The sequence below is a fragment of the Gymnodraco acuticeps genome, unplaced genomic scaffold (genome assembly GCF_902827175.1).
Source record: "Gymnodraco acuticeps unplaced genomic scaffold, fGymAcu1.1, whole genome shotgun sequence".
In the NCBI taxonomy this organism is placed as follows: Eukaryota; Metazoa; Chordata; class Actinopteri; order Perciformes; family Bathydraconidae; genus Gymnodraco; species Gymnodraco acuticeps.
Genome location: NW_022991738.1, coordinates 53,485 through 66,441, shown reverse-complemented (window position 1 = coordinate 66,441; position 12,957 = coordinate 53,485). Strand labels below are relative to the sequence as shown.

General features: G+C 38.7%; 2 protein-coding genes across 2 annotated transcripts in view; both read right to left on the bottom strand.

Annotated features, from left to right (window-relative positions):
- LOC117534853 (astrotactin-1-like) overlaps positions 1–12,957 on the bottom strand; it is a gene marked incomplete at its 5' end in the record, with an annotated part of 199,965 nt that overhangs the window by 135,037 nt on the left and 51,971 nt on the right.
- Positions 1,991–4,761, bottom strand: LOC117534841 (extensin-like). The gene is made up of 2 exons (XM_034199072.1): positions 4,368–4,761; positions 1,991–2,744 (listed from the first exon to the last, which is right to left on the bottom strand). Exons 1-2 carry the CDS (start codon positions 4,511–4,513, stop codon positions 2,216–2,218), a joined length of 675 nt encoding a protein of 224 aa, XP_034054963.1. The 5' UTR covers positions 4,514–4,761; the 3' UTR covers positions 1,991–2,215.

Below are 12,957 nucleotides of genomic sequence, written 5' to 3'. Positions count from 1 at the left end.
CAGCAGCCTCCGCGCGCGTGACGTAATAGTGGCCAAACAGTCTCTGGACCAAATATCCCGACTCGGCAGTCTCGGTCACATGTTTTTCGAAAATAAAACTGAATTAACATGGGTTATTGTTGAGCATTTTGTTGTACGAACGGTGCGGGATCTGGGAGAGTTTTACATGCATTTCCCAAAGACCAAATCATCCGCAAAAAATGGATTTTTTTAGTGAATCGTGTTGGATGGCAACCGACAAAATGGAGCAAGTTGTGTTCTGACCACTTCGCGTGTGATGCATACGACGTTGATCCTGCTATCATGAAGTCTGTTGGTGGAGAAGCATTAATAGCACGTCGGAGGCTGAAACCCGGAGCCGTCCCCTCCACATTTCAGCACAAGAAACCACTGAAAGAACGAAAGAGCCGGGCGATGCAGAAACGCCAAAGAATTGAGGTAAACAACTTTTGATTAGATTTCAAAGCGCACGGAGCACAGCAGATAACGCAGATAACGGAATTGCAGTTTTATTGCTTATAGAGGTGGGCACCGTTAGATTCTGTGTCTTTACGATCATAAACAATGTGTTGGATGTGGAGCTAGGATAAGTAATAAGGGCGCTAGGAGTGATAGGTTAGCATTTTTCGCTCGGGGCTAATTCACTGTTAGCATTGTAGTTTATCTGCAGCTCATTCATCGCTCCTCCACTCATAACGGAAAATGTCGAACGTCCTACAGTCGGTGATGCAGACTTCTTCTCCCATCTCTTCCTTCACTTTCCCATAGTTGTGGCAGCACTTGTTTTCTCGGCTTGTATGCATGGTCTGGCAGTTTCCAAATCTACACCAATTCTCAGCACCCTCGGCCTCTTCCTCAGATGGCGAACTTGAATCATCGCCATCAGCACTGATATCAGGTGACGTTTCCTTGTATTTCCTCTTCGACAACAGAGGCTCGTATAGATATAGTTGGATGTCGACAACATACTCCAGATATTGGGTGGCCTCCGACTCAGAATCAGACATGATAGACGAAACTAAGTTGTACTATCGGCGGAAGCCGCTGTGAGCCGCTGCGAGCCGCTGTGAGCCGCTGCGAGCCGCTGCGAGCATTTTTCGCTCGGGGCTAATTCAGAGGCTCACTCAGAGCGCCTGGACTTTCTTTTTCTAAACCTCTCTGAAAAGGTCAAATTTCACTTGTTTTGCATCAATCTTGATACAGGGTACTTATTATATGTTATAGTTTGGATTCCTAAAGCTTTTAGTCTATAGTCTACTCAGAATCAGACATGATAACGAAACTAAGTTGTACTATCGGCGGAAGCAGCTGTGAGCGATAAGCCAAGGTTTGTTTGTTTGGCCACTGTGACGTCACGCGACGCCATCTTGCGGAGGAGCGGCTGAGAAAATAAATCGTCGGATTTGGTGTTGGGGGTTGAACAAAATAAATATTGCGCATTGCCAGACGCATATTATCTCCGATTTTAACCCTCTGGAGTCTAAGGGTATTTTCTCGATTTTAGATGTTTTCTTAAATCACCTTTTAAATGTATTTCTTCTAAAATGGCACCCATGTGTTACATATCAAAATGTTCAGGACAATCTCTAGTATTGCTATATATGCAAATGACTCACCTTAGAGCACTGTTTGATGAGATAAGTAGCTCAAAAGCTTAAAATTTGACATCCGATTTTGGGAAAATCTTCAAAACTCTTGTGAAAACACAAATTTACTCATGTGATCGAATTGTTTTGGTGTTTTAGATTTGGTTACCAAAGTCTTAGGATTACAAAAGTAGTGAAATATTTGAATTACACTGTATATAAATGTGTTATTCATGTCTAAAATGAAATTTTATAAATTCGCATTCTGAGTAAAACAGCTGTCAATCACTCTACTTTCACCACAGCAGGGACTGAGATACATCAGGACTGAATAATGACTTCATATTACATAACAAGGTTCATGTGATGTGTAAAAAAAAAAAGAATTGAGCATTAGAACTTTTTTTTTCAACCAACAATTTATTATAATACCAACAATGTATATAAATATAACTGCAAAATCTCACTATTTACAATATTGAACATCAGAACTTTTTTTCCTTCAACCAACTATTCATTATACACTGACAAAATGATCCTTCCTCCAGTAGTCCAATACATTGTCCAGTTTCAGCAGCCCCATGTATTTATAGAAATCCTCTACAGTCAAGTCAGTCCATTTGTAGGTTTTACCCTTTCCCCATCTCCTGTGCAGCCCGCTTGTTTGTGTTGGTACAGAGTGTCTGTACTGTTAGTGCACTGAAGAACAGCTTGAACAGGTCAAGGGGTTTGTTTGATACTGTTGAGCTGAGCTGTGGCCCGGGTGTGCGAGCAGGTTGAAACCTGGAGACAGTGGGAGCAGTGTCAGGGTCTTCGCCTGTCTTCCAAGACAGTGGAGCTGGCTGCTGTGCAGGTGGGGGTGATGGTGCATGGGCAGCTGGTGGCTGTGTGGGAGGTACGTGTGCTCTATGAGACCTCTTTGCTGTCCGGGTTGATGGTGATGGCTGTGGCTGTGGTGGAGCTGAGGTGTATCTTGACCTCGTCGCAGGCAGAGATGGAGGCAGCTGTCGTGATGCTGGTCCGCTAGTGCTTGGTGGGGATGGCAGTGGTGAAGGCCCTTGATCCACGGTAGATCTCAACATGGTGGCAGGCACAGCTGGAGGCTCCTGGATAAATGTCATCTGTGGGCAGCTAGGCCCAGGCAGCTGTGAAACCTCTCTGTAAAACAAATACAAATTGTGGGACAATAATTATTACGAAGTTCCACACACACACACACACACACACACACATTGTACTCCCCATTACTACATAGCACTCCCCACAAATGGCAGGCACACATATAAATAAATTAAATATCTCCGTTGTGGGACAAATAAAGGATTATATCATGCATCTACACATGTAACCTTACTTATACACACCAAAATAACGTTTACACATAAAGTTTATCAGAGACACACATGTAAATAAGTCTATGACAAAGTCTCATCTGTACAGAACAGTATGATCAAATAAAATACATGTCTATAAATGTCTCCGTTGTGGAACGAATAAAGGATTATTTTTATTCATCTACACATGTAACCTTACTTATATGGAGGACAGAACATGACTTAAGTATAAATAAATAAATGTATGAAGAAATACGAATAAATAAATAAATACGTAAATAAATACAGGAATAAATAAATACAGGAATAAATAAATGACGAAATAAATACAGAAATAAATAAATGTTGAAATGAATACACAAATAAATAAATAAAAGAATAAATGCATAAATAAATGCATAAATAAATATGGAAATAAATACATCAATGTATAAATAAATAAATAAAAGTCGAAAATAAAACAGAACACACGTTATTATATATCTTTCATTTATTTCTACATGTATGTGTCCGTATGCTAATGAGGTGGGCGGTCCTAACCTCAGTCTGAAGCAGGATTCGCCAATTGTTGGAGCCAGGCAGAAGCAATAGATTCGTGGCAAGTCACATCATGTCGAGCTGAGCCAAGTCCTCGATACATCGTTCCACACGAAACTGGACATAGTCTTTTGGTTCTCCGTTCTCTAAATGGTCCGCTAATGATCATAAATGATCTCCAATGGCTCTTAAATCAATATCCATAAATAAACCTTACAACTGTGGATAAACCATGGATGTATAAAGATAAGGGCTAAACAGTAAAGCTCCTGCATTCGAATCAGCGCGGTTATCCAGGCGTTAGTAGTAGAGCCCTCTGCCAGAAATGATCACACACTCCTGTAACCAATCCTGCTTCAGACTGAGGTTAGGACCGCCCACCTCATTAGCATACGGACACATAAATAAATAAATGTATGTCGCGTAAATGTAGAAATAAATGAAAGATATATAATAACGTGTGTTCTGTTTTATTTTCGACTTTTATTTATTTATTTATACATTGATGTATTTATTTCCATATTTATTTATGCATTTATTTATGCATTTATTCTTTTATTTATTTATTTGTGTATTCATTTCAACATTTATTTATTTCTGTATTTATTTCGTCATTTATTTATTCCTGTATTTATTTATTTATTTACGTATTTATTTATTCCTGTATTTCTTCATACATTTATTTATTTATACTTAAGTCATGTTCCGTCCTCCATATACTTATACATGCCAAAATAACGTTTACACATAAATAACATTTACACAGAGTAAACGTTTACTAATCAAGAGTCTATTTTGTCCCGAGAAAAAGTTCATGAGGGGAAAATAAAAAGGTTGATAAATCCATTGTTCATTTTCGCGGTACTCCTCACAAAATGGCAAATGCACTACAAGTTATATTTACACTTACCCATCCTCAAATGGATCCCTGCTGTCCCTGTATTCTTCTTCTTCAGAAGAGTCGAAGCCTTCAGGTTCTGATGAGCCATCTTCTTCACTGCCGCTCGCGAAAATAAAATCCAGCGCGTCCGCAACGGTAAAGTTCCTTCGAGCCATTTTCTCTATCTTCTTCACAGACTAAAAGACTGAAACTGATGGGAGACACCTGTTATATATGTTTTTATTGGTGGGTAGGTCCTTAGATTTCTAGAGTGTCCATTGGTCATTTCAGACCGACATGGCTGCCGGCCGGCCGAGATGTCCTTGACTGACACACAAATCCACCAATCACACACAGTGTAACGCCGAATCAAGCTGCTTTGAGCGGCAATATTGGCTGCTGTGCCCTGGGTACAGTCTCACAGGAGATACTCTTCAAAAGCTACGATTCTAGCGATTCCGCAGATATCTGAATCATATTTCTACTCCTTACCAGTGTTGTGCTAGTTACTGAAAACCAGTAACTAGTTACCATTACTAGTTACTTCATGTCAAAAGTAACTCAGTTACTTTACTAGTTACTTACACCCCAAAGTAATGCGTTACTGTGAAAAGTAACGTTTTCGTTACTTGGAAAAATTTCTCCCATTAATGCCCTTATAGCCTTCATTTCAGTACTGTTATTGCATTGGAGAATAATACAATCTGTTGATCAACTTGACATGCATTATATGCAATCTGGATTGCATCGATATTAGCTGGCTTTCCATTTTTGTATATTCTTTCTCCAGGTAGTTGGAAAAGGTTTTCCGTCCCATATGCCGTGTGCCGCCCGGACATGCTATCATGCTAACTAGCTCCCTGAAAGCGGGTGACTCCACTGTAGCAATAGCCTGCATGTGTTCTACAACATACCGTGCAATGGCTTTATCAACTTTTCCCTGGCCAGCAGTCCCTTGGTTAAAATCCAGCCGCTGTTGCTTAGGTGGAGGTGGAGTGGCGTCGGCTGAGTCTCTGTGGTCTTAGCTACTAGCTTCGTCCCAGCATGTTGTTTTTGCAGATGTTTTAAAAGATTTGAATGACTGGTTTGGACAGTAGACAGGATCTTTGACCCGCCAAGACACAACTTACATTTAACTAAAACGTTATTTTCTTTGTGCTCGACAAAAGTGAAATAGTGAGAATATCTCCAGGTGGAGAAACTAGACTTGAGCTCCGCCGCCGCCATGATAGTCTTGTTAGTAAACAACACAAACACGCCCACAGCCCGTCTCCGCATGTGACACAGGAAGTATCTAAGTACATTTACTCAAGTACTTAAGTACAGTTCTCATCTCTGTTCGCCTGGCTGTTGACTATATAAAAAAACTAACGCAGTAACGCACCATGTAGTAACGGTAACGCGTTACTTGTGACGCGTTAGTCCCAACACTGCTCCTTACAAGCGAAAATATATGATTAAATACGTAAATAAATGTGCACTTGGACGCGCCGGCGCTTCCACCGACTCCAGAGGGGTACTCCAATATCTTAGATAGTGTTGTAGCTATATGATTTCTATTTTACTGGCAATTATAAAAAAAAACCTTTGCATTTGATCTTTAAGGTTTCTTCATCATTATTTTCTGGTTCGGAATCTTCAGACACTGTATTTTATCACAGGTGCAAAAAAGGTCTGAATATAGCATTGGGTTTGATGTGTGATGGACAGTAATTAGTCTCTAATTCCAACCTCTGTGAAGTGTTGAACAATGCATAGAACTTTAAAAGGAGCAACTTTTCAAGTATTTGAAAGCACTATTTTAACTCAATACAAAACAGACACCATTTAAAGGTCACCTATCATGCTATTTTTAGACAATAGCATAGGTCTCAGATATATAAAAAAATATAAAAAACATGTCTATGAAGTGTTTTGGTAAAAAAAACAGATCACCCATTCTAGCCATGCCTCATACCCCTCTATTTCTCTTCCTGTTACACAATTGCTGATTCTGGATATAAACAGGTCTCTCTTGAGAATGAGACCCTGTGTCTCAATGAGATGTTCACCTGTATAAATAAAGGCTAAATACAAAATTAAAAAATAAAGCTGTTTTTTTTTTTTTAAACTGAAAAATAAATAAATAAGAGGGCTCATGCGGGACCTGGCAGATACTGTCTAAAATGCTGCGGTGATGAAACACAAGGATTATTAGATCAAGGATTATTTATGAAACAGTGGAGCTCAAAGGCTTCATACACTGGACACACCGGGGACACATATTTATGTACAAAATACATCAAAAAGTGCATTTTGCATGATAGGTCCCCTTTAATACATTGAGGAGGCATTATATTCCTAGGAGCAGTTTTTCCATAATGCAATGGCAGCATTTTACATGTACCTATACCATTGTTTTTGACCCGCCATTACTTGAACTGTCTGAATATACTATTGCAGTGAACTAAAATTGTTAAAGTTCAACTTTAAAATGGAATGTGGGAACAATCATTTCTTCAATGATTCTGACACCACATTAACACAGTACTAATGTTCTTCCTTCCTATTTTAACAAATGTAAAACACAATATAATATATGGGGTTGTTATTTGGCCCATGCTACATCTTTCCATCAAGTTCCGGTCTAGTAATTTTCTGTACTTCTTCTGACAGAAGAAGACAAACATTCAAAATCAAATGATCTTCTCACACTCTTTTGGAAAGATTGCTTTGTATAAGAGTTGGATTCTGACCAAATCAATGTCTATGTTTACACAGGTGCAGAGGGAGTAGTTCTCTTTGTTTTTATTATGCCGATCGCTGCCACATAGGGTGGAAAGTAGAAGTACCATACAACAAGTTTGAGTCAATGACAAACTCCAAACTTACCCGCCCATAGCCACACACACACACACACACACACACACACACACACACACACACACACACACACACACACACACACACACACACACACACACACACACACACACACACACACACACACACACACACACACACACACACACACACACACACACACACACACACACACACACACACACACACACACACACACACACACACACACACACACACACACACACACACACACACACACACACACACACACACACACACACACACACACACACACACACACACACACACACACACACACACACACACACACACACACACACACATCTCAGGCAGCATCTCTCAGCTTAAAAGTTTCAGTATTCCGTCCAAGGCCAGACAGCTTGTTGGGATTCAGCGAGGGGACTCTTATCTAAAAGAGATTGAAAGCATGCTGATAGACACCTTGGCTTAGGTAGGAGACATTTTAGATTGTCATAAATCATGGAGCCAGATACACACCAGGTGTGAGACTTCTTTTTAGTGTTTACCTGACATAATACAAAAAGTTCAATTTATTTTTAATCAGAGCAATGCCGAAAAAAAGTTCAAAATATAATGTTCCATCAAGATCAGGTCACATCCGTAGAATATTAAACTGCATATTTGTATGAACAATATATCAGAATATAATATCAGATTATTCGACTCAAATCGCCTCAAGATGTTGCATTTTTGTCACACTAAAAATATCTACATTATACCCCATGCGGAAATAATTACCATTAGCCAAAGCTTTTGACACTAATGTTTCTTCACTAGGCACACATTGTGAATGAAAATAAGGCTTCTTACTGTTAAAATATATATATATATAGATATATTAGATATATATATATAGATATATTAGATATATATATCCGAGGCAAAGGCACTCTACAGTTTGGATGTGTTTACTTTCCATATCAGCTTTTGAAAGTCAAATGTATAATGTGTAGGGCAGACTATGAAATGGTTTTTAGTGTCTGTGATGTTTTAAGTGGATTGAGGTTAAATAACAGCTATCTTTGAGCATGTGTTTTATGTCTATCTGTTTGCTCAGTGAGGAAACCATTGCATCAGATGGGCAGCTCTTCGCTCCGCAGCATGTGGTGGAGATCCATTCTGAATGGGGCGGCAGTAGTTTTTGTAAAGTGGTAAATTACAACATCTTCTGAGGTGGTTTTGGATACTGATTGCTAAAACGTACTTCCTTCAGACAGCTGTCAGACACATCACACAGAGCAAAGTGCAGTGTCAGTGATTTGTGTCTAAACAGATGACCATCTTTCATGTTGAAATTGATTTACACCGGCTGTTAAAGTAATTGAAAAATAACCTTGCTGTCAGAGGATGGCTAACAGAACCACAAGACTGCTTTTCTATTGTAATGTCGTTTTCTGTAGCCCAAGATACACGGAAACAATTTTGTGTAAGAGTAAAGAAAGCAAACATAATTATTACTGTAGGAATTTCTCATAAGAAATGCACTTACAGTACAATACATGTAGCTTTTGCACCAACAAAACAACCACCCACAGATACAATATAAGTGTATGGTTACCATCCACTTGTAGTGTAGAAGGAGAGGTGCAGGAGGCAACTGCTAGTTTTTTCATACAGATTTAACACTTTATCTGGATCAAGAAAGCCTTTGTTATATATAAACTACATTCCAAACCTCCCACAAAAGTCCGACCAATACTAGGATACTGTATAAAACTAAATATATATATGAAAAATCTTAGAACTGTAAAATGTGTTGATCAGAACATGTAACCGGTTTAAGGTAATATCAATTTGATTTTATTTAACAATAAAGTAGCATTAATACATGATATACTATTATGTAATATTAACTCATTCATGTACAGTAAGGGATAATGTTCAGCGAGGCGGTCATTATGGGGAAAAGAACACCCGACAGGCTCATCAGGGGTCTGTCTGTCCTGGATTAACAACGTGTCACGTGTTCTGAATTGACCAATCATAATCGAGTGTTCAACTAAGCCATGTAATACAAATCAATATCTTTGGGTGATCTTGTTGGAATTAATTTTAAAAAACATTAAATATTTGTATTTGTCATGTATCTGCTTTGTGTATAGCCCTTTCCCAAGATGCAGTGGGGTTGCACCTGTTTTGGTATGTCAAGACTCACTTAGTTTTCAACACATACATACTTTATGCAGTTACACATTGTACTGCACAAGTACATACATACTCTATTAACTCAAGGATAATTTATGACAATTAATTCCTACTCATTTCATCATGCCCCATATGCTCTCTGGCGTGCAGCATGACTAAAATAGATACAGGGTATGTACATCATTGATCCCCCGTTTTACTGTTCTAATCAGTTTGTAGTTTGGTTAAGACATTTGGACACAACTTTTTTAGTCCTACATAGTGTGTCTATGGTATGGCAGGTCTTCTTGTTATTCTCAACGCAACTGTTACAACCTCTAGTAATATGTTAGTGCAGGCCTACAGTATAGCCTGTGGGGAGAAACCCAGGGCAAAAAAGTCTGGGTAGCACTCGCAGCTGCTTGTTAAAGGGGCCCGGTGGAGTTTTCTTAGTTATATTTACATTCAGTGTTACTCACAAAATGCATTATGTATGTGCCTGAGCTCTAACAAATGTATTGACTGTACTTCCATCCCGATAATACATGTGCACTGCATATTTCTTAAGTATTAAATTGAGCAGTGTTTACACGTATTTTTACTAACTCATAGTCTTTGTGTTTTAGTCTTCATTTCAGTCCTCCTTTCTCTCTAAGATAAGATGAGATGTACTTTATTGATCCTAAAATGGGATTTGATTGCGTTGCAAAGGCATCAAAAACAAAACAAGGTATTGCACTTAAGTAGAAAATAAAGAGTATAAATAAACAATAAAACAGCATAAAAAAGTAGAAAATATACAGTAGGCCGTGAAGATAACAATCGATGAACTCTGACAAAAAACACTATTGAAGCGCCAATTTTCAGTTAACACAATAGAAAGCAGGATATTATTTACATTAAGTGTGTAGAGAATGGAATATTACATTAGATATGAATGTACAATCTAGTCATTTAGTTAAGGATTTGTTCATGTCTTTAAAAGCTACTTTCAGATAGGAATAATTACAGATACCTGTGGTTCCTGTATGAAAATAATGCCACATATATCATCTGCACATTTTTTGGCTTCATTTGTCTGACAACTTGTTTTTCAGACAGAAAAACAGAAACTTAGTGGTCCAAGTGCCATGGAACTTGGTGGAAGGCGGTAGCATGGGACAAGGAAGAAACTATTTAATGTCTAAGCAAATCTGAATCACTGGGCAGATACATCTATCTAGATATATTTCACATTGGTAAACATTGCGAGACAGGGTATTTGGGCAGATATCAACGTTACAAATAAGAAACAAAACACATTATTTTCATGGTCTATGTTGTTTTCACGTTACGACAGCCAAGTCGGGAGAACACATTCCCTTGGGTTGTGCTCTTCGAGTGCTATTCTAGGTATTCAATGAAAAAAAAAAGGGACAGAATGTAACTGTGCCTGATTCAGACTGAGAGTGCGTGATGCATGCCCCTCTTGTATAGAGTGTGTGCCCTCCCCTCCCGTTCCTCATCTTGAGACGTAATTGAACAAAATAATAGGATGGAGAGTCTCGGCTCTTATTGCATTCTGCAGGGTTAATTAGACGGGAGAATAAACTAGAAGGACTGATACAGCTCAGTTAGCAAACAAAAGCAGGGAGGGAGGGAACGGGGAGGTCTCCAGCTGCTTCCATATTTAATATTCTTAATTCCATTGAAATGGATTTGGCTGAGGCCCCCCAGGCTCTGTTACAGTACATTCAGTCACACTGCTGAGACTCGCTCTGTTACTAAAGGTGCTGTGTTGCTTTCGGCCTGTAGGGGGCAATTTAGAAGCATGGCACCATGGTTGTACTACAGGGGTTTACTTTATTGTGTGTATGTGTGTGTGTGACAGAGAAAGCTTCTGTGTTCAACTCGAAATCAATTCAGTTTAAGTCGATTTCCTGAAAAATCCAGATACTGAGCAGCAGGAGGAGGTTGTCACATCCAGGCTAACAAGACATAATTAAAGATGAATGGTTTTTCATCAACAAATTAATTGCTGCCTCAATTTACATAAGGAAATGAAAGTTCATTTACCGGTGTGTGTGTGTGTGTGTGTCTCTTTCTGCTTTTAAATGGCGCCACGTGGAGAGGATTAGCGATGGCGTCTTATTTAGTGTTTTAATTGAAAGGCCGGTGCAAAACGAAGTGCTCTATATCCTAATCACACGTACTTAACCTCGTGAAAGAGTTTTCAGTTTGTGACGCTTCCGCTTTGATGAAAAATAAATATGAGTTGGAGTTACTGTATAGCATCTCAATGGAAATGCTGGCACAGCTGCAGCAACAAAGAAGCCATGATGAAATGTTACTGTAGTCAAACAGATTTTATCATCACTCGTTCTGTATCCCACTGCGGAGCTTTGGGTTTTTTTGCTTCCATGCTTATGTTTGGAGAAAATGAACTAACAGAATTACCTATAAAGCAGGCCCCCGGCGCAGGAGCATGAGACCGCTGAGATATGTTAATCAAGATGTTTTTCTTCCACATGCCAGCTGAATTAGCCTCCCTCCACCAAGTGTTGATAAGTGAGAGTGGAGACAAATGTGTACTGGTTTCAACACTCTCTTTTTCAATCATTCACTTTTGCCTGAATCTTTTTTTCCCCCCCTTAAGATTATGCAAAGCACTAAACAAACAACGGAGGTCATTTTCCAATACAACCCCATTCTTTCACCAATCTCGCGGCCCGTTTGACAAGTTATGAAGTGTTGGTGATCATTAGTCACGACTCAACATCAACACACACTGAAATGGAACTGCAAGAAATCCCAGGTTGTATAATCCCTTTCAAGCATTTCTATAAAGCTATACTTAGTTTATTATTTATTTTGCTGTCAATACACGCTGAAGATAGAATCGGCACAAATCAATAACCGCAATTCTATTAAACTGTAAGGTGTTGTTGATGAAAACATCTTCATATTTTATGTGATATATAATAACTGCATCTACAGTAATTACTTGGAATATAATACAACATCATTAAAAATGTAAACATGGCGTAACAGCAATGTTTCACTGCTTGAATTCTAACTAAAGCCCACTTGGGATTAGCATTAACAAATGCCCTATACTATTAAATGTTTCAGTAATACACGTCAGTAAGTAGGCATGAAAAAGTTTGAAATTGGCTCACCTAGAAGGAATTGTCTAGAAGGAATGGAGCCATCAATTATACTGTAGGCATTTCCAGGCTTCTGGGAACTACATTCCTTCAAAGGCTTTTTTTCAGTTTTTCTGTTAGTATTCACACCGCCAATAGGAACTCTTAAGGGAAGTTTGTCCTACTTGCCCAACTCGTAGACATCTCCAGCTGGGAAATAAGTGAGTGCCTCTATTTCTACAATCCTCAAGCTCTATTGACAATATAAATAATAAAAACAACAATTATTTCACATGCAACAATTATATGAACATCACCGTAAAGAAGTACAGTACCTTTCGTGATTTCAGTTCAGATTGGATATTGTTCTTCGGCTCAGTGTGTGTGACCATGTGGCATCACAAATGTGTGTGTTAAAAAATACAATCATCTTCCCCCATTTCATAAAGCCAGATTAACTCTTCTTAAACTATGTAGCTAACATA